Source organism: Coregonus clupeaformis, unplaced genomic scaffold (assembly GCF_020615455.1).
Source record: "Coregonus clupeaformis isolate EN_2021a unplaced genomic scaffold, ASM2061545v1 scaf0013, whole genome shotgun sequence".
NCBI lineage: Eukaryota > Metazoa > Chordata > Actinopteri > Salmoniformes > Salmonidae > Coregonus > Coregonus clupeaformis.
Genome location: NW_025533468.1, coordinates 1,218,175 through 1,240,604, shown reverse-complemented (window position 1 = coordinate 1,240,604; position 22,430 = coordinate 1,218,175). Strand labels below are relative to the sequence as shown.

Genomic DNA, 22,430 nt, shown 5'->3' with positions numbered 1-22,430 from the left:
AAAGTGGTGATCCTAACTGACCTAAAACAGGGAATTTTTACTAGGATTAAATGTCAGGAATTGTGAAAAACTGAGTTTAAATGTATTTGGCTAAGGTGTTTGTAAACTTCCGACTTCAACTGTATATTGCATTTGGATTACTGTTACAGTGCTATTTGGGTTAATTGGATTTGTTCCTACATTTCAATATATTTATTTTATTTTATTTGTTATGTTGTATTTGTTATGTTATGAGCTAGTAACAAGCATTTCGCTGCACCTGCTATAACATCTGCTAAACTGTGTACTCGACCAATACACTTTTATTAGATTTCTCAGTCAATGTTGCACATGCAAAGTGAGTTTAGCCTACCTCCATTGACAGTTCAATGGGAGGGGGAGGGGGGAATAACAATTTATGTTAGGGTGAAGTCTAATCGCACAAAAGTTCAAACCCAAATGTTAAACAAGATGTATTATACTGTAAATTCTCTACCATACCCATCTCCCCATAAATGTAATAATTGATCAGCTGCATACATTTAGGTCTTGTCAAAGACACTGAAGACAGCTAGTTAAAGTTGTCAGGTCCACTCAAGACATATGACTAATAGATAGACTGAAACACAGTATGGAGAGAATAATTGTTTTACTTTATACGTATTTCTATCTTATCCAATGTTCACCAGCAACTGCAAAACATTTAAATGTAAACTTCAGTGGATGATGACAGTTCTAGAAAGATTTACTCAAATTTGGAGACGTGGCAATCAGTAGCCAATCAGGTGCCCATGATGCGGTTTCGGGCAAAGGGACCACAGCGAAGATTTTACCCAATGTAAACACATACTCTAAAACACGATTGGTTCAAACACTACAAACTTTTAATGTAAGCCAATCAAACGTGAATGCAATGAATAAACGTTTTATTATGGAACATAAGGTCATCAGCCAAACGTGCCTTTTTGCTGAAGTTGACCAATCAAAGCTCGCGAAGGCTCAATCTGTAATCTCATTGGATCTCCTTTTAGAAGGAAAGGGTTGATGCTAGGGTGTGTTCATTAAGCTGTTGGCTTGTGAAATAGACATACTGTACATATTGTGTCTGGAATCATCAGCCAGTTAGATAGGTAGGTAATACAATGCTATTACTTCTCTTACAAGCTAACATTGATGCGTTGATTGTGTTACTTTGTATGATCAGCTAACCCTAAATGGTAGGAAATGCAATTCAGGCGCATTCCAATAGTTTTACAAGAGAGCTAGCGGCTAGCAGGGGATATTGTTATGATGAAGAGACTGAAGACAAAATGTCTTACGTTACTGTCAACAACTGATTTCTGTTTTATTGTTCCACATTTGGTAATGTAGCTAAATGTGACATTTTACATGGACAGTGTTGTCCGTGTGTGAATGGTGTATATGATGATACATTGTAAGTTAACAATCTGTGCCTTTATTTGTGTTCAGACAGCCAAACGCTACATTCTTTCCACACACCGTTATAGTGTGCAATTTTGCTATTGCGTTCCACTGATCTGTGTTCAAGTACTGTTAACTATTTAAAAACCTCAATGTTACAAATGCCACATCATGACAGCATGAATGCACTGCCATGCAGACATGTATTTGGCTTTCCTGCTTGACTCATCTGTCCTATCCTGTCTACAGGACTATCTATTTTCTTCTGTTTTAAATGTCCTATCACAAGTCTATGCTGACATGCTGCCAGCAGCAGCAGTTTAATAAACAACCAACAGTTGAACATGTGAAACAAGTCCTGTAACACCTTAATGTCAAAGAGCTCGTCAATGAAGCAAAGCTAGAAATGTTTACATTCTGTAAGACTTGGAACAGCCCTAATGAGCAGCAAAGGCAGATGCTGCCTGTGAGCTATTCACAGGCTTTGATGTTAACACTCTGGAGGAGGTGTCTTTAATAGCTCTCTCTCTCTCTCTCTCTCTCTCTCTCTCTCTCTCTCTCTCTCTCTCTCTCATAGGATGGAAATCAGGCCGTTGCTCATGTGCTTTGCCCTCTGCGTGGTCTATGCCACCAGTAAACCCACCGAGAAAAAGGAACGCATTCACCACGATGCATCTCTCAGCAGCCGCGAGCACGACGATGCTCAGGGCTTCGACTACGACCACGATGCCTTCCTGGGACAAAAGGAGGCCAAGTCTTTTGACGACCTCAGCCCAGAGGAGAGCAAGCGCAGGCTAGGGTGAGTAGGCTCAGGTCTCTGCCCGGCTGCGTCTCAATAGTCCAATGTGGCCACCTTTCCTCGGCTGTGTATCAATAGTATCAAGTTGAGGGTAGGGGTGTGACGGTAATTGAATGACCGTGTAGCTGACGATTATGGATGAAGAGCATCATGAAAATAAAACCGTTTAAACATTCATTTTAGGATTTAAAAAAATTGTATTAACATTATTTTCATGTAGATAAACCTTACCTAATAGCGGGAGTGTTTACTAATGATTATAAGCAAATGTTTTGTTAACTTTCTACATCTCCTCCTCTTTACAACTTTCCTTTGATGCTTGGGCAGCTAATTGCTTGATGAGCGGGATGTAGAGTGCTATAGGCTATGGCACTTCAGAATTTTTTTTGTTTGATGTGTGGACTTTCTTTTACACAATGCACGTTTTCATTGCTTGCTAGTAAATAATAAATCAGTCTTCTTTTTAAAAAGTTTGGATGTTTCTGACTATTCATTAATTACAACAAGGTTGTTCTGTCTCTGAGGCCTATAATGCGCTAATGTTGTGTGAAATGGACAATTCGCCAAGCCTTTCCAACCTGGCATGGTATAATTTGATACAGAATCTTTTCCTAAGTTATAGACTAATCAACGCTGATCAGGCCCGGTTCTGGCCGATATGCTGCCCTAAACGAGACCAAAAAAATTGCCGTCCTCCTATCCCGCAAAGTAGAATAGTAGCCTAGGCCCGCAATGCCCATGTGGTAGGCTACCGTTTGTAAAACAGGCAATTTACCTTTAATTTCTGTCATCTTGTTACATTAATTTCTGTTAATGCATGTATTAATTATAGTAATTTACCGTTTTCATTCTCATTCAACATTGTTTACACAGTTCATAACCTGCTACACTTGTGAGAAACAAGTTTTGGTTTATTTCATACCATCATTTACGCGCTCCATGTGAGCAATGAGCATGTGTCTGGTTTCTCTGACCTATTAATGTTGACAGAGAGCGTGCGCCTTAACACGCATAGAAGTACCTGGCCTGCTTCTCGCGAATGTCTAAAGTAGGAAAGTGCCCAGCTGGTCCTCTGTAGCTCAGCTGGTAGAGCACGGCGCTTGTAACGCCAAGGTAGTGGGTTCGATCCCCGGGACCACCAATACACAAAAATGTATGCACGCACGACTGTAAGTCGCTTTGGATAAAAGCGTCTGCTAAATGGCATATTATTATTATTATTTATTTTCTTCACCTCACACAGTAAGTCAACGAAGTCCATTATAATAGTTCCTCACAGTATTTGAAAAATCTTTCCAACACTCTCCCCCTCGATAATCAACGTCGCTGATCAATAGGCTATGGACATGTTGCGTGTATTTGTTTCTATTTTAATGATGGTCAATTTCATCTTCATTCTATAACATGTACAGTGGGGAAAAAAAGTATTTAGTCAGCCACCAATTGTGCAAGTTCTCCCACTTAAAAAGATGAGAGAGGCCTGTAATTTTCATCATAGGTACACGTCAACTATGACAGACAAATTGAGAAAAAAATCCAGAAAATCACATTGTAGGATTTTTTAATGAATTTATTTGCAAATTATGGTGGAAAATAAGTATTTGGTCACCTACAAACAAGCAAGATTTCTGGCTCTCACAGACCTGTAACTTCTTCTTTAAGAGGCTCCTCTGTCCTCCACTCGTTACCTGTATTAATGGCACCTGTTTGAACTTGTTATCAGTATAAAAGACACCTGTCCACAACCTCAAACAGTCACACTCCAAACTCCACTATGGCCAAGACCAAAGAGCTGTCAAAGGACACCAGAAACAAAATTGTAGACCTGCACCAGGCTGGGAAGACTGAATCTGCAATAGGTAAGCAGCTTGGTTTGAAGGAATCAACTGTGGGAGCAATTATTAGGAAATGGAAGACATACAAGATCACTGATAATCTCCTTGATCTGGGGCTCCACGCAAGATCTCACCCTGTGGGGTCAAAATGATCACAAGAACGGTGAGCAAAAATCCCAAAACCACACGGGGGGACCTAGTGAATGACCTGCTGAGAGCTGGGACCAAAGTAACAAAGCCTACCATCAGTAACACACTACGCCGCCAGGGACTCAAATCCTGCAGTGCAAGACGTGTCCCCCTGCTTAAGCCAGTACATGTCCAGGCCCGTCTGAAGTTTGCTAGAGTGCATTTGGATGATCCAGAAGAGGATTGGGAGAATGTCATATGGTCAGATGAAACCAAAATAGAACTTTTTGGTAAAAACTCAACTCGTCGTGTTTGGAGGACAAAGAATGCTGAGTTGCATCCAAAGAACACCATACCTACTGTGAAGCATGGGGGTGGAAACATCATGCTTTGGGGCTGTTTTTCTGCAAAGGGACCAGGACGACTGATCCGTGTAAAGCAAAGAATGAATGGGGCCATGTATCGTGAGATTTTGAGTGAAAACCTCCTTCCATCAGCAAAGGCATTGAAGATGAAACGTGGCTGGGTCTTTCAGCATGACAATGATCCCAAACACACCGCCCGGGCAACGAAGGAGTGGCTTCGTAAGAATCATTTCAAGGTCCTGGAGTGGCCTAGCCAGTCTCCAGATCTCAACCCCATAGAAAATCTTTGGAGGGAGTTGAAAGTCCGTGTTGCCCAGCGACAGCCCCAAAACATCACTGCTCTAGAGGAGATCTGCATGGATTAATGGGCCAAAATACCAGCAACAGTGTGTGAAAACCTTGTGAAGACTTACAGAAAACGTTTGACCTGTGTCATTGCCAACAAAGGGTATATAACAAAGTATTGAGAAACTTTTGTTATTGACCAAATACTTATTTTCCACCATATTTTGCAAATAAATTCATAAAAAATCCTACAATGTGATTTTCTGGATTTTTTTTTCTCATTTTGTCTGTCATAGTTGACGTGTACCTATGATGAAAATTACAGGCCTCTCTCATCTTTTTAAGTGGGAGAACTTGCACAATTGGTGGCTGACTAAATACTTTTTTCCCCCACTGTATGTCCCCTTCATACTTTCATTGTCAATTAATTACACTACCGGTCAAAAGTTTTAGAACACCTACTCATTCAAGGGTTTTTCTTTATTTTTACTATTTTCTACATTGTACAATAATAGTGAAGACATCAAAACTATGACATACCACATATGGAATCATGTAGTAACCAAAAAAGTGTTAAACAAATCAACATTTATTTTATATTTGAGATTCTTCAAATAGCCACCCTTTGCCTTAATGACAGCTTTGCACACTCTTGGCATTCTCTCAACCAGCTTCATGAGGTAGTCACCTGGAATGCATTTCAATTAACAGGTGTGCCTTCTTAAAAGTTAATTTGTGGAATTGATTTCCTTCTTAATGCGTTTGAGCCAATCAGTTGTGTTGTGACAAGATAGGGGTGGAATACAGAAGATAACCCTATTTGGTAAAAGACCAAGTCCATACCATGGCAAGAACAGCTCAAATAAGCAAAGAGAAACGACAGTCCATCATTACTTTAAGACATGATGGTCAGTCAATCCGGAACATTTCAAGAACTTTGAAAGTTTCTTCAAGTGCAGTCGCAAAAACCATCAAGCACTATGATGAAACTGGCTCTTATGAGGACCGCCACAGGAATGGCAGACCCAGAGTTACCTCTGCAGCAGAGGATAAGTTCATTAAAGTTATCAGCCTCAGAAATTGCAGCCCAAATAAATGCTTCACAGAGTTCAAGTAACAGACACATCTCAACATCAACTGTTCAGAGGAGACTGCGTGAATCAGGCCTTCATGGTCGAATTGCTGCAAAGAAACCACTACTAAAGGACACCAATTGTCACGATTTACTAAGCCAGAACCCAGAAGCAGACCAGGACAAGGTAAGTGGTGTCAAAGGTGAGTGTTTATTTAACTGATCCACGAGTGCAGCTGAATAATCCAGGGAACAGAGCGGGCGGCGTGGATGAGTTGTTGAGGGTGCAGTAGTTGGTCCAATGATGGCTCGGCAGCCGCCGACCATCAGGCAGAGGTTGGGTGAAGGTTCCGGACGAGTGACTGCAGGGAGAACAAAACGGAGGGAAGCATACAACAAGCAGACAAGGTGCAAAACAACAAAACTAATGCTCTAAGCTCTAAGACTAGATCCGCTGATAAACATACTGTTCATGGCTAACGATCCGGCAGGGAATGGATGTTAGGCCAGAGCCTAAGAAGGGTGATGATCAGGACCAGGTGTGCAGATTGCTGATGGGATGCAGGTGCGGAAATCAAGAGAGCTCCCGCCTAGCAACGTTGCCCGGCAACCAGGCAGGGAGCGTTCCAGAACCCTCGGGAAACTGGAGATCACGAGCAGAAAGACTAGTACACAGACAGGACCCGACTCAGACTGCCGGGATCGTTACAGTACCCCCTCCGACGAACGCCACCGGGCGGACTCCCGGAGCGCCAGGATGGAGGCGGTAGAAGTCACGAATGAGGTCAGCATCTAGGATCTGTCGCCGCGGAATCCAACTCCTCTCTTCAGGACCATACCCCTCCCAGTCCACGAGATACTGGAAACCCCGGCCCCGCCGTCTGGAATCCATGATGCGTCGCACCGTGTAGGCAGGACCACCTCCGATCATCCGAGGAGGAGGAGGAGGAGGCGGAGGAGGCAACAGAGGACTGAGGAAAACAGGCTTGAGGCAGGAGACATGAAAGGTGGGATGGACTCTGAGCGTCCTCGGTAGTTTGAGTCGAACTGCCACCGGATTGATCACCTTCTCCACCACAAACGGACCAATGAACTTCGGTAACAACTTCCTAGACTCAGTCCGTAGAGGAAGATCCCGTGTGGCCAACCAGACCCTATCTCCGATGGTATAGGTGGGAGCGGGGATCCGGCGACGATTCGCCTGGAGCTGATACCGGTCCGAAACTCTAAGGAGTGCCTTTCTGGCCCGATGCCAGGTCCGGTGGCAACGACGAATATGGGCCTGAACAGAAGGCACTGAGAGCTCCTTCTCCTGAGAAGGGAACAAGGGAGGTTGGTAGCCATACAGGCACTGGAAGGGAGACATCCCAGTGGCAGATGTAGGGAGAGTATTGTGGGCATACTCAACCCAAGGCAACTGAGCGACCCAGGAGGTGGGGTTGGAAGAGACCAGGCAGCGTAGCGTGGATTCCATCTTCTGGTTGGCTCTCTCCGCCTGACCATTAGATTGGGGGTGAAATAGTCCAGAGCTGGGCCGATTGGTACTCTTATTCTGCGCACACACTGGACAGGCAGCAACAAAACCCCGAGTATCCTCGGCCATGGCAGGCCACCAAAAACGTCTGCGAAGAAACGCCATCGTCCGAGCCACGCCAGGGTGACAAGCCATCTTGCTGGCGTGGGACCATTTGAGGACAGCAGGACGAACCGACTCAGGCACAAACAACCGACCGGTTGGACCGTTACCGGGACGGGCTGCGTCCGAAGGGCCGCCATCACCTCCTCCTCAATCTTCCACATAACTGCTCCCACGACGCAGTTCCGGGGAGAATTGTCTCGGTCTTGGACCCACTCTCTTCCGTCTTGGAGAACATCCGGGACAAGGCGTCCGCCTTGCCGTTCTTAGATCCAGGTCGGAACGTCAGGGAAAACTTGAATCGTCCGAAAAACAACGCCCACCTGGCCTGACGGGAGTTGAGACGTCTAGCCGATTGCACGTAAGCAAGATTCTTGTGGTCAGTCCAGACAATAAACGGTTGCTCCGCCCCCTCCAACCAGTGGCGCCACTCCTCCAAGGCAAGTTTCACCGCGAGAAGCTCCCGGTTACCCACATCGTAATTCCTCTCCGCAGGCGAAAGGCGACGAGAGTAGTAGGCGCAGGGATGGAGTTTACTGTCCGTGGAGCATCGCTGCGACAGGATGGCGCCAACTCCCACATCAGACGCGTCCACTTCAACGACGAACTGACGGGCCGTGTCCGGTTGAGAGAGAATCGGTGCGTTGGTGAATCGCCTCTTCAAATCCAGAAACGCCGATCCGCCTCCGGATTCCACTTGAAGGTCCTGATACTGGAAGTCAAGGCAGTTAACGGAGCGGCCACACGGCTGTAATCCCGGATGAATCTGCGGTAGAAATTCGCAAACCCCAAAAATCTCTGGAGCTGCAATCTCGTCCCGGGCTGGGCCCATTCCAGAACCGCTCTAACCTTCTCCTGGTCCATCCTAATCTCTCCCCTGGAGATGATGTACCCGAGAAAGGATGTCGTGTGGGCGTGAAACTTCGCACTTCTCGGCCTTCACGAACAGGCGATTCTCCAACAATCGCTGCAGAACCTGCCGGACATGCTGGACGTGGTCGGAAGGTTCCTTCAGAAGATCAGAATGTCATCCAGGTAAACAAACACAAAGAGACCGATCATATCTCTCAGGACGTCGTTCACCATACTCTGGAATACCGCTGGAGCATTGGTCAGTCCAAACGGCATCACCTGATACTCGAAGTGGCCCATCGGTGTATTGAAACCCGTCAACCACTCGTCCCCCCTCTCTGATCCGGACCATGTGATACGCATTGCGTAGGTCTAGCTTGGTGAACACCGTAGCACCCTGTAAGGAGTCGAAGGCAGAACTCATCAAGGGCAGGGGATACTTGTTCTTGACCGTGATGTCATTCAACCCCCCGATAATCAATACACGGTCGAAGAGAGCCATCCTTCTTACCCACAAAGAAGAATCCTGCCCCCCAGGGGTGATGACGAGGACGAACGAGACCAGCAGCTAGGGACTCCTTGATGTAGGTCTCCAAAGCCTCACGTTCAGGTCGGGAGATACTGTATAACCTTCCCTTAGGGTAGACAGCTCCAGGGAACAGGTTGATGGCACAATCATATGGTCGGTGGGGAGGGAGTGACAGAGCCTTCTGCTTACTGAACACTTCCCCCAAATCGTGATATGTCTCGGGAACCAGGGACAAATCTGGGGGTTTAGCCTCAATCACCTGACTGGGAACCGAATGGGGACAGGCAGTCTTGAGACAGTTAGCATGACAATCAAGGCTCCAACTCGTTACCTTGCCCGTCACCCAATCGAACGTGGGATTGTGTTCCTTCAGCCAGGGGTATCCAAGGACCAGAGGAACATGGGAAGACGGCAGAATGAAGAATGAAATCATCTCAGAATGATTCCCCGACAACAGCATCTTAACCGGTTCAGTCCTCATCGTGATACGTGCCAGACTACTGCCGTCCAGAGTGGTAGCTTCAATGGCTTCCGGCAATTGCTCCTTGGAAAGCCCCAGCTGTTCCACCAACTCGGCATCAAGAAAGCTTCCATCGGCACCTGAATCGATAAAAGCGTTAATCGCTAAGCTCTGATTCCTGTTCATAAGGGTAGCCGGGAAACGGGGTCTGACAGAGGTATTGAGAGGTCGAAACTGGCTCGCTAAAAGTCCTCCCAACTTTAGCGAGCCGCGCAGTTTGACGACCGCCGGGAACCAGTGGCGAGGTAATGTCCCGAACCACCACAGTAGAGGCAACAGTTAGTCCTACGTCTGGGTTGGCGCTCCTCCTTGGTTAACCCGTGCCGCCCCACTTGCATGGGTTCAGAATCGGGAGACAGGACCTCTCCACTAATCCTGTGTGGTGGACGATGATCGACGTATTCTGGTCCAATCCCCGACCCGACTGGCACCTGAGAAGCTGATCGGTTGGGACGGGACCCATTGCTTCTCCCTCCTTCGGCTCTCGGACTCGATTATCCACCCGAATAGACAAGGCTACCAAGCTGTCCAGGTCACTAGGCTCCGGATAGGAGATCAACTCATCCTTGAGCTGCTCCGACAGACCCTGGTAAAAGGCCGCTTGCAGAGACTCCTCATTCCACCCACTCTCCACAGCCAACGTCTTGAACTCGATCACGAAGTCGGCCACGCTGCGCAGTTCCTTGGCGAGCGAAAACAGGCGCCTAGCTGCGTCCCTCCCTCGGACGGAATGGTCGAAGAGCTTCCTCATCTCGGCCGTGAACCCCTGGTATGAAGCCATGCAGGGATCCTGTCGTTCCCAAACGGCTGAGGCCCACTCCAGCGCTCGACCACGCAGCAACTCAATCACAAAGGCTATCCTAGCTTTGTCTGTGGCATAAGAGTAGGGCTGTAGATCGAACACTAATCCACACTGCATAAGGAAGGAACGGCATCTTCCCAGCTCCCCCTCATATTTATCCGCGTCGGAACCTTGGGCTCACGGAAGGGCACAGCTCCAGACGCGGCAGGCGAGATGGGTGAAACCGGTAGTGGATCCTCCACCGGAAACTTGCGCTGGTTCTGGACCTCCGTCAGACCGGTAGAAAGGTTCCGAACTGACAACGCGATCTCCTGTAGTACCGTGCTATGATGGCCCAACATCTTCTCCTGATGGGTAATGGCATGGCGAACAGAGTCCAGGTCCGCTGGGTTCATTACTGGCCGGATCGTTCTGTCACGGTTTACTAAGCCAGAACCCAGAAGCAGACCAGGACAAGGTAAGTGGTGTCAAAGGTGAGTGTTTATTTAACTGATCCACGAGTGCAGCTGAATAATCCAGGGAACAGAGCGGGCGGCGTGGATGAGTTGTTGAGGGTGCAGTAGTTGGTCCAATGATGGCTCGGCAGCCGCCGACCATCAGGCAGAGGTTGGGTGAAGGTTCCGGACGAGTGACTGCAGGGAGAACAAAACGGAGGGAAGCATACAACAAGCAGACAAGGTGCAAAACAACAAAACTAATGCTCTAAGCTCTAAGACTAGATCCGCTGATAAACATACTGTTCATGGCTAACGATCCGGCAGGGAATGGATGTTAGGCCAGAGCCTAAGAAGGGTGATGATCAGGACCAGGTGTGCAGATTGCTGATGGGATGCAGGTGCGGAAATCAAGAGAGCTCCCGCCTAGCAACGTTGCCCGGCAACCAGGCAGGGAGCGTTCCAGAACCCTCGGGAAACTGGAGATCACGAGCAGAAAGACTAGTACACAGACAGGACCCGACTCAGACTGCCGGGATCGTTACACCAATAAGAAGAAGAGACTGGCTTGGGCCAAGAAACACGAGCAATGGACATTAGACCGGTGGAAATTTGGTGTTTGGTCTGGAGTCCAAATTTGAGATTTTTGGTTCCAACCGCTGTGTCTTTGTGAGACGCGGTGTGGGTGAACGGATTATCTCCGCATGTGTATTTCCCACTGTAAAGCATGGAAGAGGTGTGATGGTGTAGGGGTGCTTTGCTGGTGACGGTGTCTGTGATTTATTTAGAATTCAAGGCACACCTCCAGGCTGGGTAAGGGCTATTTGACCAAGAAGGAGAGTGATGGAGTGCTGCATCAGATGACCTGGCCTCTACAATCCCCTGACCTCAACCCAATTGAGATAGTTTGGGATGAGTTTGACCGCAGAGTGAAGGAAAAGCAGCCAACAAGTGCTCAGCATATGTGGGAACATATGAAGAATATCAAATATAATATATATTTTTGATTTGTTTAACACTTTTTTGGTTACTACATGATTCCATATGTGTTATTTCATAGTTTTGATGTCTTCACTATTATTCTACAATGTATAAAGAATACAAAAATAAAGAAAAACCCTTGAATGAGTAGGTGTTCTAAAACATTTGACCGGTAGTGTATCTTATAGCCTACTCGCAGGAAAGCCTAGATATTTTATTATGTTTTAGTGAAAGGATAAATATTTGCTCTTGTGTCTGATGGTGGTTTTGATTGATGGGTACTTTTATGGGGGTGTGCATGTGTGAGCTCGCTGATTCTCTCTATAGGCCTAAATGTCCATTCAGAAGGTTTCCTAAAGTAGCCTGTCTGGACTCAATCTCTTTAATAAGAATCAAATGCTCCTGTCTTGATTTAATCTAGTAAAAGGCCTCGTTTCAGTCGCTTAGGCTACATTATTTCTCTCACTACGGCATCTTCTCGTTGAAGAAAATATGTCAATGCCACTGCCATCTAATGATCGCAGCAGAGTTTGTGACGTTATGCGAATAATTTGGGAAAAGTGGGAGTTAGTTTGAATGGTTTTGTGCGTCTAAATAGTATATGCAGAAAAGCCAACAGACAAGGACAAGGTAGGCATTTCTCTTTATTTTGTCTCCGTCGTTAATGTTGTGTCAATACAAAAATGTGACCGATCCTCTCCAACCTGGCATTTCTTAAGGTTTTTTTATTTTTTATTTTTTTGGGCCCTTTTGCTGTTACATGTACATTCTACACACATATTTTATATACATGGCACTTTTTCTTCTCACAGTAGGTACATAGCAAGAATAAAGTAATTTGATATACATTACATCTGGATAGATAGTACTTATACATCGTGTTCAGTCATAACTATTATAGAACATGAGATTTTAAATCCACCCCTCAGCTACTCTCAGTCCATCCCACCTATCTCCGTAAACCGCCCTCTTATGATTTCCATGTGCCATATATTTTTCAACTGTGCTGTGATGTTTCACGTCAGTTCTGAACCTTTCTAATCGCATAGCATCTACAGATTATAAATTAAAGATAAATATTTTTACAAAATGTATTTTTATGTTGTTGATTGTTTGACTATGTCTTTCCAAATCTCCCAACAGTGCTTTTTGTAGGGTTCATTTTAGATAAATGTTGTGATTTTTCAGCTATTCCTGAACCTGTGACAAGAAACAAGCTACATACAGTGAGGGGAAAAGTATTTGATCTCCTGCTGATTTGGTACGTTTGCCCACTGACAAAGAAATGATCAGTCTGTCATTTTAATGGTAGGTTTATTTGAAGAGTGAGGGACAGAATAACAACAAAAAAATCCAGAAAAACGCATGTCAAAAATGTTATCAATTGATTTGCATTTTAATGAGGGAAATAAGTATTTGACCCCCTCTCAATCAGAAAGATTTCTGGCTCCCAGGTGTCTTTTATACAGGTAATGAGCTGAGATTAGGAGCACACTCTTAAAGGGAGTGCTCCTAATCTCAGTTTACATTTACATTTTAGTCATTTAGCAGACACTCTTATCCAGAGCGATTTACAGGAGCAATTAGGGTTAAGTGCCTTGCTTAAGGGCACATTGACAGATTTTTCACCTAGTCGGCTCGGGGATTAGAACCAGCGACCTTTCGGTTACTGGCACAACGCTCTTACCCGCTAAGCTACCTGCCACTTGTTACCTGTATAAAAGACACCTGTCCACAGAAGCAATCAATCAGATTCCAAACTCTCCACCATGGCCAAGACCAAAGAGCTCTCCAAGGATGTCAAGGACAAGATTGTAGACCTACACAAGGCTGGAATGGGCTACAAGACCATCGCCAAGCAGCTTGGTGAGAAGGTGACAACAGTTGGTGCGATTATTCGCAAATGGAAGAAACACAAAATAACTGTCAATCTCCCTCGGCCTGGGGCTCCATGCAAGATCTCACCTCATGGAGTTGCAATGATCATGAGGAATCAGCCCAGAACTACACGGGAGGATCTTGTCAATGATCTTAAGGCAGCTGGGACCATAGTCACCAAGAAAACAATTGGTAATACACTACGCCGTGAAGGACTGAAATCCTGCAGCGCCCGCAAGGTCCCCCTGCTCAAGAAAGCACATATACAGGGCCGTCTGAAGTTTGCCAATGAACATCTGAATGATTCAGAGGAGAACTGGGTGAAAGTGTTGTGGTCAGATGAGACCAAAATCGAGCTCTTTGGCATCAACTCAACTCGCCGTGTTTGGAGGAGGAGGAATGCTGCCTATGACCCCAAGAACACCATCCCCACTGTCAAACATGGAGGTGGAAACATTATGCTTTGGGGGTGTTTTTCTGCTAAGGGGACAGGACAACTTCACTGCATCAAAGGGACGATGGACGGGGCCATGTACCGTCAAATCTTGGGTGAGAACCTCCTTCCCTCAGCCAGGGCATTGAAAATGGGTCGTGGATGGGTATTCCAGCATGACAATGACCCAAAACACACAGCCAAGGCAACAAAGGAGTGTCTCAAGAAGAAGCACATTAAGGTCCTGGAGTGGCCTAGCCAGTCTCCAGACCTTAATCCCATAGAAAATCTGTGGAGGGAGCTGAAGGTTCGAGTTGCCAAACGTCATTCTCAAAACCTTAATGACTTGGAGAAGATCTGCAAAGAGGAGTGGAACAAAATCCCTCCTGAGATGTGTGCAAACCTGGTGGCCAACTACAAGAAACGTCTGACCTCTGTGATTGCCAACAAGGGTTTTGCCACCAAGTACTGAGTCATGTTTTGCAGAGGGGTCAAATACTTTTTTCCCTCATTAAAATGCAAATCAATTTATAACATTTTTGACATGTGTTTTTCTGGATTTTGTTGTTGTTATTCTGTCTCTCACTGTTCAAAGAAACCTACCATTAAAATTATAGACTGATCATGTCTTTGTCGGTGGACAAACGTACAAAATCAGCAGGGGATCAAATAGTTTTTTCCCTCACTGTAGGGGCAATACCAAAATAAGTGATCTAATGATTCGTAGCAGAAGAGACAGAAAAATTAGTTTCTTAATTTGTTGATTAATATTTATAAGTAATAACCTGAATAATAATAATGAAATGACATGATAATAACAACGTGTAATGGCTTGTTTCAAGTAGGCTTTTATTAAGAAACATATCCATGTAAACAAGTGTACAAACAGAGTTTTGACCTCCCCTTTTCTGACCCCCTATCCCCTGAACGGTTATGTCGGTGACCGTGTACATTGGCCTTGACAATTACCGTTACCTCAAATTCCAAGACTGTCACAGCCCAAGTTGAGGGGCCAATCAGAGACTGTTCATGTAGTTCGCTACCTACAAGTTAACTGTATGATAACATGGCAGAGTAATATACATGTAAAAGTACTCATTGCAATGTCAAACTGTCACTCATACAAGGAAGTATGTCCTCTTTTCAGTAAAAGTTAATCAATGTATAGAGTTGTTTGCCAGTAAATGGAGAGGAGGTAGAATTCCCCCTTTCCCATCATCAGATTAAAAGAATAGGCTGTCACTTTCACGTAGACTGTACTAGATCTTGGTGTTGACTGTTATTACATTGGTATTATAGTAAATATAGTTTGACCTCTGAACTTAATTTTTTGTTTTTTAACAGTCTCTTTCTCGCTCTCTTGCTCTTCCCCTTTCTGAGACAGTGTGATTGTAGAGAAGATTGATGGTGACAGTGATGGTTTTGTCACTGAGGTGGAGCTGAAAGCTTGGATTAAGAAGGCTCAGAAGAAGTACATCTATGAGAACGTGGACCGCCAATGGAAGGACTTTGATGTCAACAATGACGGCATGATCTCCTGGGAGGAATACAGGAACGTAACTTATGGTACCTATCTGGGTAAGAAGGGCATGATGTGAGCATGCATGAGCATGAGCCCGGGAAATGCAGTTAGTCCAAAACATAAATGTGTTTGTTATGATTGATTGGATAGTTGCAGGGCCTTTAGTATTAGTTTCACTGATTGGATGATTTACCGTATCAATTCAGGTCAGGGTGTATCACGTGGGATTAACTAGAGATCATAGCCGCTTCCCTTTGACCCAACAGATGACCCGGAACCAGATGATGGTAACAACTACCAGCACATGATGGCGAGGGACGAGAGGCGTTTCAAAATGGCCGATCAGAACGGAGACCAGATCGCCAACAAAGAGGAGTTCACCGCCTTCCTACACCCAGAGGAGTACGACCACATGAAGGACATAGTGGTGCTGGTATGTGTGTTTCATACTCTGTGTTCATTAGATTAAGAGGTATTTGGAAAAAATGAAACACAGGACCAGTGTTCACCGGTCGGCTCTCTAACCATCCTCCTCTTTCTCCTTGTTTACCCCACAGGAAACCATGGAGGACATTGATAAGAATGGTGATGGTTTCATTGACCTGAATGAATACATAGGTAAGGACTGAAGTGAACATACTCTGAGTATACAAAACATTATGAACACCTGCTCTTTCTGTGACATACATTGGGGGGGAAAAGTATGTTGGCAGCCACCAATTGTGCAAGTTCTCCCACTTAAAAAGATGAGAGAGGCCTGTAATTTTCATCATAGGTACACGTCAACTATGACAGACAAAATGAGGGAAAAAAATCCAGAAAAGCACATTGTAGGATTTTTAATGAATTTATTTGCAAATTATGGTGGAAAATAAGTATTTGGTCAATAACAAAAGTTTCTCAATACTTTGTTATAAACCCTTTGTTGGCAATGACACAGGTCAAACATTTTCTGTAAGTCTTCACAAGGCTTTCACACACTGTTGCTGGTATTTTGGCCCATTCCTCCATGCAGATCTCCTCTAGAGCAGTGACGTTTTGGGGCTGTCGCTGGGCAACACAGACTTTCAACTCCCTCCAAAGATTTTCTATGGGGTTGAGATCTGGAGACTGGCTAGGCCACTCCAGGACCTTGAAATGCTTCTTACGAAGCCACTCCTTCGTTGCCCGGGCGGTGTATTTGGGATCATTGTCATGCTGAAAGACCCAGCCACGTTTCATCTTCAATGCCCTTGCTGATGGAAGGAGGTTTTCACTCAAAATCTCACGATACATGGCCCCATTCATTCTTTCCTTTACACGGATCAGTCGTCCTGGTCTCTTTGCAGAAAAACAGCCCCAAAGCATGATGTTTCCACCCCCATGCTTCACAGTAGGTATGGTGTTCTTTGGATGCAACTCAGCATTCTTTGTCCTCCAAACACGACGAGTTGAGTTTTTACCAAAAAGTTCTATTTTGGTTTCATCTGACCATATGACATTCTCCCAATCCTCTTCTGGATCATCCAAATGCACTCTAGCAAACTTCAGACGGGCCTGGACATGTACTGGCCTAAGCAGGGAGACACGTCTTTCACTGCAGGATTTGAGTCCCTGGCGGCGTAGTGTGTTACTGATGGTAGGCTTTGTTACTTTGGTCCCAGCTCTCTGCAGGTCATTCACTAGGTCCCCCGTGTGGTTCTGGGATTTTGCTCACCGTTCTTGTGATCATTTTGACCCCACGGGGTGAGATCTTGCGTGGAGCCCCAGATCGAGGAGATTATCAGTGGTCTTGTATGTCTTCCATTTCCTAATAATTGCTCCCACAATTGATTTCTTCAAACCAAGCTGCTTACCTATTGCAGATTCAGTCTTCCCAGCCTGGTGCAGGTCTACAATTTTGTTTCTGGTGTCCTTTGACAGCTCTTTGGTCTTGGCCATAGTGGAGTTTGGAGTGTGACTGTTTGAGGTTGTGGACAGGTGTCTTTTATACTGATAACAAGTTCAAACAGGTGCCATTAATACAGGTAACGAGTGGAGGACAGAGGAGCCTCTTAAAGAAGAATTTACAGGTCTGTGAGAGCCAGAAATCTTGCTTGTTTGTAGGTGACCAAATACTTATTTTCCACCATAATTTACAAATAAATTCAATACAATGTGATTTTCTGGATTTTTTTCTTCTCAATTTGTCTGTCATAGTTGACGTGTACCTATGATGAAAATTACAGGCCTCTCTCATCTTTTTAAGTGGGAGAACTTGCACAATTGGTGGGTGACTAAATACCTTTTTCCCCCACTGTAGACTGACCAGGTGAATCCAGGTGAAAGCTATGATTTCTTAAATCAAATGTTATTTGTCACATGTGCTGAATACAACTAGTGTAGACTTTACAGTGATATGCTTGCTTACGAACCTTTCCCAACGATGCAAAGTTTTAAAAATTATAATAAAATAAAAATAAAAAACAAACACAAGGAATAAAATAAAATACACAAGAATGGAGCTATATACAGGCAGTACCAGTACCAGATCAATGTGCAGAGGTACAAGGTAATTGAGGTAGATATGTACATGAAGGCAGGGTAATGTGACTAGGCCTTATTGATGTCACTTGATAAATCCACTTCAATCAGTGTAGATGAAGGGGAGGAAACAGGTTAAAGAAAGATTTTTAAGCCTTGAGACAATTGAGACATGGATTGTGTATGTGTGCCATTCAGAGGGTGAATGGGCAAGACACAAGATTGATGTGCCTTTGAACGCTGCTGGGTTTTTCACGCTCAACAGTTTCCTGTGTGTATCAAGGATGGTCCACCACCCAAAGGACATCCAGCCAACTTGACACAACTGTGGGAAGCATTGCAGAAGGTGTTCCTAATGTTTGGGATACTCAGTATAGTCACTTTATTCTGTGGTCCCCATTCAATAGATGTACAATATTGATGTTTCTACCTCCTCAGACACACTTTCATCCCCCTCTCCTTCGTTTCATAGGTGACATGTACAACCATGAAGATGAGATGGAGGAGCCAGACTGGGTTGCGACGGAGCGTGAGCAGTTCTCCGAGTTCCGGGACAAGAACAAAGACGGGAAGATGGATCGGGAGGAGACTATGGACTGGATCCTTCCTTCAGACTACGACCACGCAGAGGCCGAGGCCAAACACCTCGTCTACGAGTCTGACTCAAACAAGGTGAGACAATCTCTCGCTCTATTGGTTCTCATTCTATCTTTCTCCCCTTTTCCCTTTCTCTCTTTCACTCACAATGTCTGTCTGTTGAAGCATTCAAGTGACTAAATATCCTTTTTGTTTTTGCTTTCAGGATGGAAAGCTCAGCAAGGAAGAAATCCTGAACAAGTACGACCTGTTTGTAGGAAGTCAAGCAACTGACTTTGGCGAGGCGCTAGTACGGCATGATGAGTTTTAGATGATTTAGTCCTAGCTAGATAAAACCGTTTTAAACTTGATTTGATAAATGATAGAATTTATTTTGTACCAAACCTATTCATACACTACATTGTCTCCAATTAGTTTGTGGTGGATAGCACACAATAGTTGTGTGTGTTTATAGCCACTGACTTCCCAACACTTCATTTTGTTGTTCTGTTACATACAGTGGGGGAAAAAAGTATTTAGTCAGCCACCAATTGTGCAAGTTCTCCCACTAAAAAATATGAGAGAGGCCTGTAATTTTCATCATAGGTACACGTCAACTATGACAGACAAATTGAGGAAAAAAAATCCAGAAAATCACATTGTAGGATTTTTTATGATTTTATTTGCAAATTATGGTGGAAAATAAGTATTTGGTCACCTACAAACAAGCAAGATTTCTGGCTCTCACAGACCTGTAACTACTTCTTTAAGAGGCTCCTCTGTCCTCCACTCGTTACCTGTATTAATGGCACCTGTTTCAACCTGTTATCAGTATAAAAGACACCTGTCCACAACCTCAAACAGTCACACTCCAAACTCCACTATGGCCAAGAACAAAGAGCTGTCAAAGGACACCAGAAACAAAATTGTAAACCTGCACCAGGCTGGGAAGACTGAATCTGCAATAGGTAAGCAGCTTGGTTTGAAGAAATCAACTGTGGGAGCAATTATTAGGAAATGGAAGACATACAAGACCACTGATAATCTCCCTCGATCTGGGGCTCCACGCAAGATCTCACCCCGTGGGGTCAAAATGATCACAAGAACGGTGAACAAAAATCCCAGAACCACACGGGGGACCTAGTGAATGACCTGCAGAGAGCTGGGACCAAAGTCACAAAGCCTACCATCAGTAACACACTACGCTGCCAAGCGACTCAAATCCTGCAGTGCCAGACGTGTCCCCCTGCTTAAGCCAGTACATGTCCAGGCCCGTCTGAAGTTTGCTAGAGTGCATTTGGATGATCCAGAAGAGGATTGGGAGAATGTCATATGGTCAGATGAAACCAAAATATAACTTTTTGGTAAAAACTAAACTCGTCGTGTTTGGAGGACAAAGATGCTGAGTTGCATCCAAAGAACACCATACCTACTGTGAAGCATGGGGGTGGAAACATCATGCTTCGGGGCTGTTTTTCTGCAGAGGGACCAGGACGACTGATCTGTGTAAAGGAAAGAATGAATGGGGCCATGTATCGTGAGATTTTGAGTGAAAACCTCCTTCCATCATTAAGGGCATTGAAAATGAAACGTGGCTGGGTCTTTCAGCATGACAATGATCCCAAACACACCGCCCGGGCAACGAAGGAGTGGCTTCGTAAGAAGCATTTCAAGGTCCTGGAGTGGCCTAGCCAGTCTCCAGATCTCAACCCCATAGAAAATCTTTGGAGGGAGTTGAAAGTTTGTGTTGCCCAGCGACAGCCCCAAAACATCACTGCTCTAGAGGAGATCTGCATGGAGGAATGGGCCAAAATATCAGCAACAGTGTGTGAAAACCTTGTGAAGACTTACAGAAAACGTTTGACCTGTGTCATTGTCAACAAAGGGTATATAACAAAGTATTCAGAAACTTTTGTTATTGACCAAATACTTATTTTCCACCATAATTTGCTAATAAATTCATAAAAAATCCTACAATGTGATTTTCTGGATTTTTCTTTCTCATTTTGTCTGTCATAGTTGACATGTACCTATGATGAAAATTACAGGCCTCTCTCATCTTTTTAAGTGGGAGAACTTGCACAATTGGTGGCTGACTAAATACTTTTTTTCCCCACTGTACATAGGTAGTTTCGATTGGTCATTATGTTTGAAATATGATGATATACTCAGAAGCACTGAATATTCCTTTTGGAGTTGTAATAATTTATACGTTTTCCACCAAATCCTTCATATGTGGTAATTATTTGGTGTTTTTTACTGTCATGTTTTGAATGACACTGATTGTAGTGATAGCCCATCATTTCTTAGTATAGTTAGTAGATGAGAGATGCTACCCAACGTTAGCCTCATACATTTCCTTTTACCCAGTGTGTGCCTTCTCAGAATAGTCTTTTGGGAGCTCAACCTATGAAGCTGACACTAAATATCAGTGGATCAGAGGGTCATGGGAACATGAGTCCACTACAGTGAAATCATCCCTCACCCTGCTCTGTTTCTCCATAAACACTCTGTTTGACCCCCTCTTCTTCATATGTACTGCATTTGTCTATCATGACTAGGGCCGTTATTACGATGTTACCAAGTTCATCACTGCTTCTGTCAATCACTGCCTCTCAATAGTCTACAGTGGCTTCCTCTCCTTCTCCCCTGTCAATCACTGCCTCTCAATAGTCTACAGTGGCATCCTCTCCTTCTCTCCTGTCAATCACTGCCTCTCAATAGTCTACAGTGGCTTCCTCTCCTTCTCTCCTGTCAATCACTGCGTCTCAATAGTCTACAGTGGCTTCCTCTCCTTCTCTCCTGTCAATCACTGCCTCTCAATAGTCTACAGTGGCTTCCTCTCCTTATCTCCTTGCCTTCATCTGCATTGATCTAGAAACAAATGATAGGTGAAAGAAATATGTTAGATGACCAATGTGAAACAAGAAAAGGAAACCATTTTGGACTATTGAGAAGCAGCACAAGTGTGAGAACGCATCTGTTGTTCTATTGGTTAGAAATAAGAGCGATTGTACTTCCTTCCTATGGGGCATGCTGAACTGAAAGGTTGGTCCATTGCAGCATTGTTACTGAATTCCCCTTGCTCAAAATAGTATTTACATACTCGGCAAGTGTTTATTTTCTGGATTTATGCACAGAATGTATGGACATTCATATTTTGGATGAAATGCTATACTTTGGATTCCACAGCCCATTTCTCAATAAAAAAACTTATTGTAAACTTATTTGTTGAAGTTTGAGCCTCAGTGCACATCTTCTTTCACGAGTTTGTATGTGTGGTTGTGTTTGTGTAAATGATTTTGTTAAGACATCCAGTAAATGGTGTGTGGTTGAAATAAAACACTGTCCACCACTGTGTTTTAAAAGTGCATTGTAATACAATATAAATCTTTATTTACCTTAGATATGTTACAATAAATCAACATGATGAGTATTTCATGAAGGAGTAGATTCAATAAACCCTATTTGCCCTGAACTCACAATTTCAAAAAAGTGTTAGGGAACCTTAGATGGTTTATTGAATCCACCCCAATACCCCCTCCATACCGGAGATACAAAAATAAAAGTGCTAAACTAATGTTTTTTCATTTTTTTCATGCATTGCTATTTTTGGACTGCAGCTTTGGTAAGCTAATATATGCCATCAGACAGGTTCGGTCAGTATTCAGAATGAAATGTACATGATTCATAACTTTCTTAAACAGGGTGCGATTTGAGAGAGAGAGAGAGAGAGAGAGAGAGAGAGAGAGAGAGAGAGAGAGAGAGAGAGAGAGAGAGAGAGAGAGAGAGAGAGAGAGAGAGAGAGAGAGAGAGAGAGAGAGAGAGAGAGAGAGAGAGAGAGAAGAGAGAGAGAGAGAGAGAGAGAGAGAGAGAGAG

At 44.3% G+C, this 22,430-nt stretch overlaps 1 protein-coding gene across 4 annotated transcripts; it reads left to right on the top strand.

The window, feature by feature from the left end:
* Positions 1 to 1,026: 1,026 nt before the first annotated feature.
* Positions 1,027 to 19,133, top strand: LOC121546291 (calumenin-A-like). Of its 4 annotated transcripts, none has more exons than XM_041857476.1 (7): positions 1,027 to 1,109; positions 1,979 to 2,200; positions 15,336 to 15,517; positions 15,740 to 15,906; positions 16,031 to 16,091; positions 18,448 to 18,647; positions 18,778 to 19,133. In XM_041857476.1, the coding sequence occupies exons 2-7, from the start codon at positions 1,980 to 1,982 to the stop codon at positions 18,880 to 18,882; spliced, it is 936 nt and encodes a 311-aa protein (XP_041713410.1). In that variant the 5' UTR covers positions 1,027 to 1,109; position 1,979; the 3' UTR covers positions 18,883 to 19,133. The 4 variants fall into 4 exon arrangements, with proteins under 4 accessions (XP_041713410.1, XP_041713407.1, XP_041713408.1 ...); XM_041857473.2 differs by having other exon boundaries at positions 15,336 to 15,529; positions 18,778 to 19,132; XM_041857474.2 differs by having other exon boundaries at positions 1,069 to 1,101; positions 15,336 to 15,529; positions 18,778 to 19,132.
* Positions 19,134 to 22,430: the final 3,297 nt, after the last annotated feature.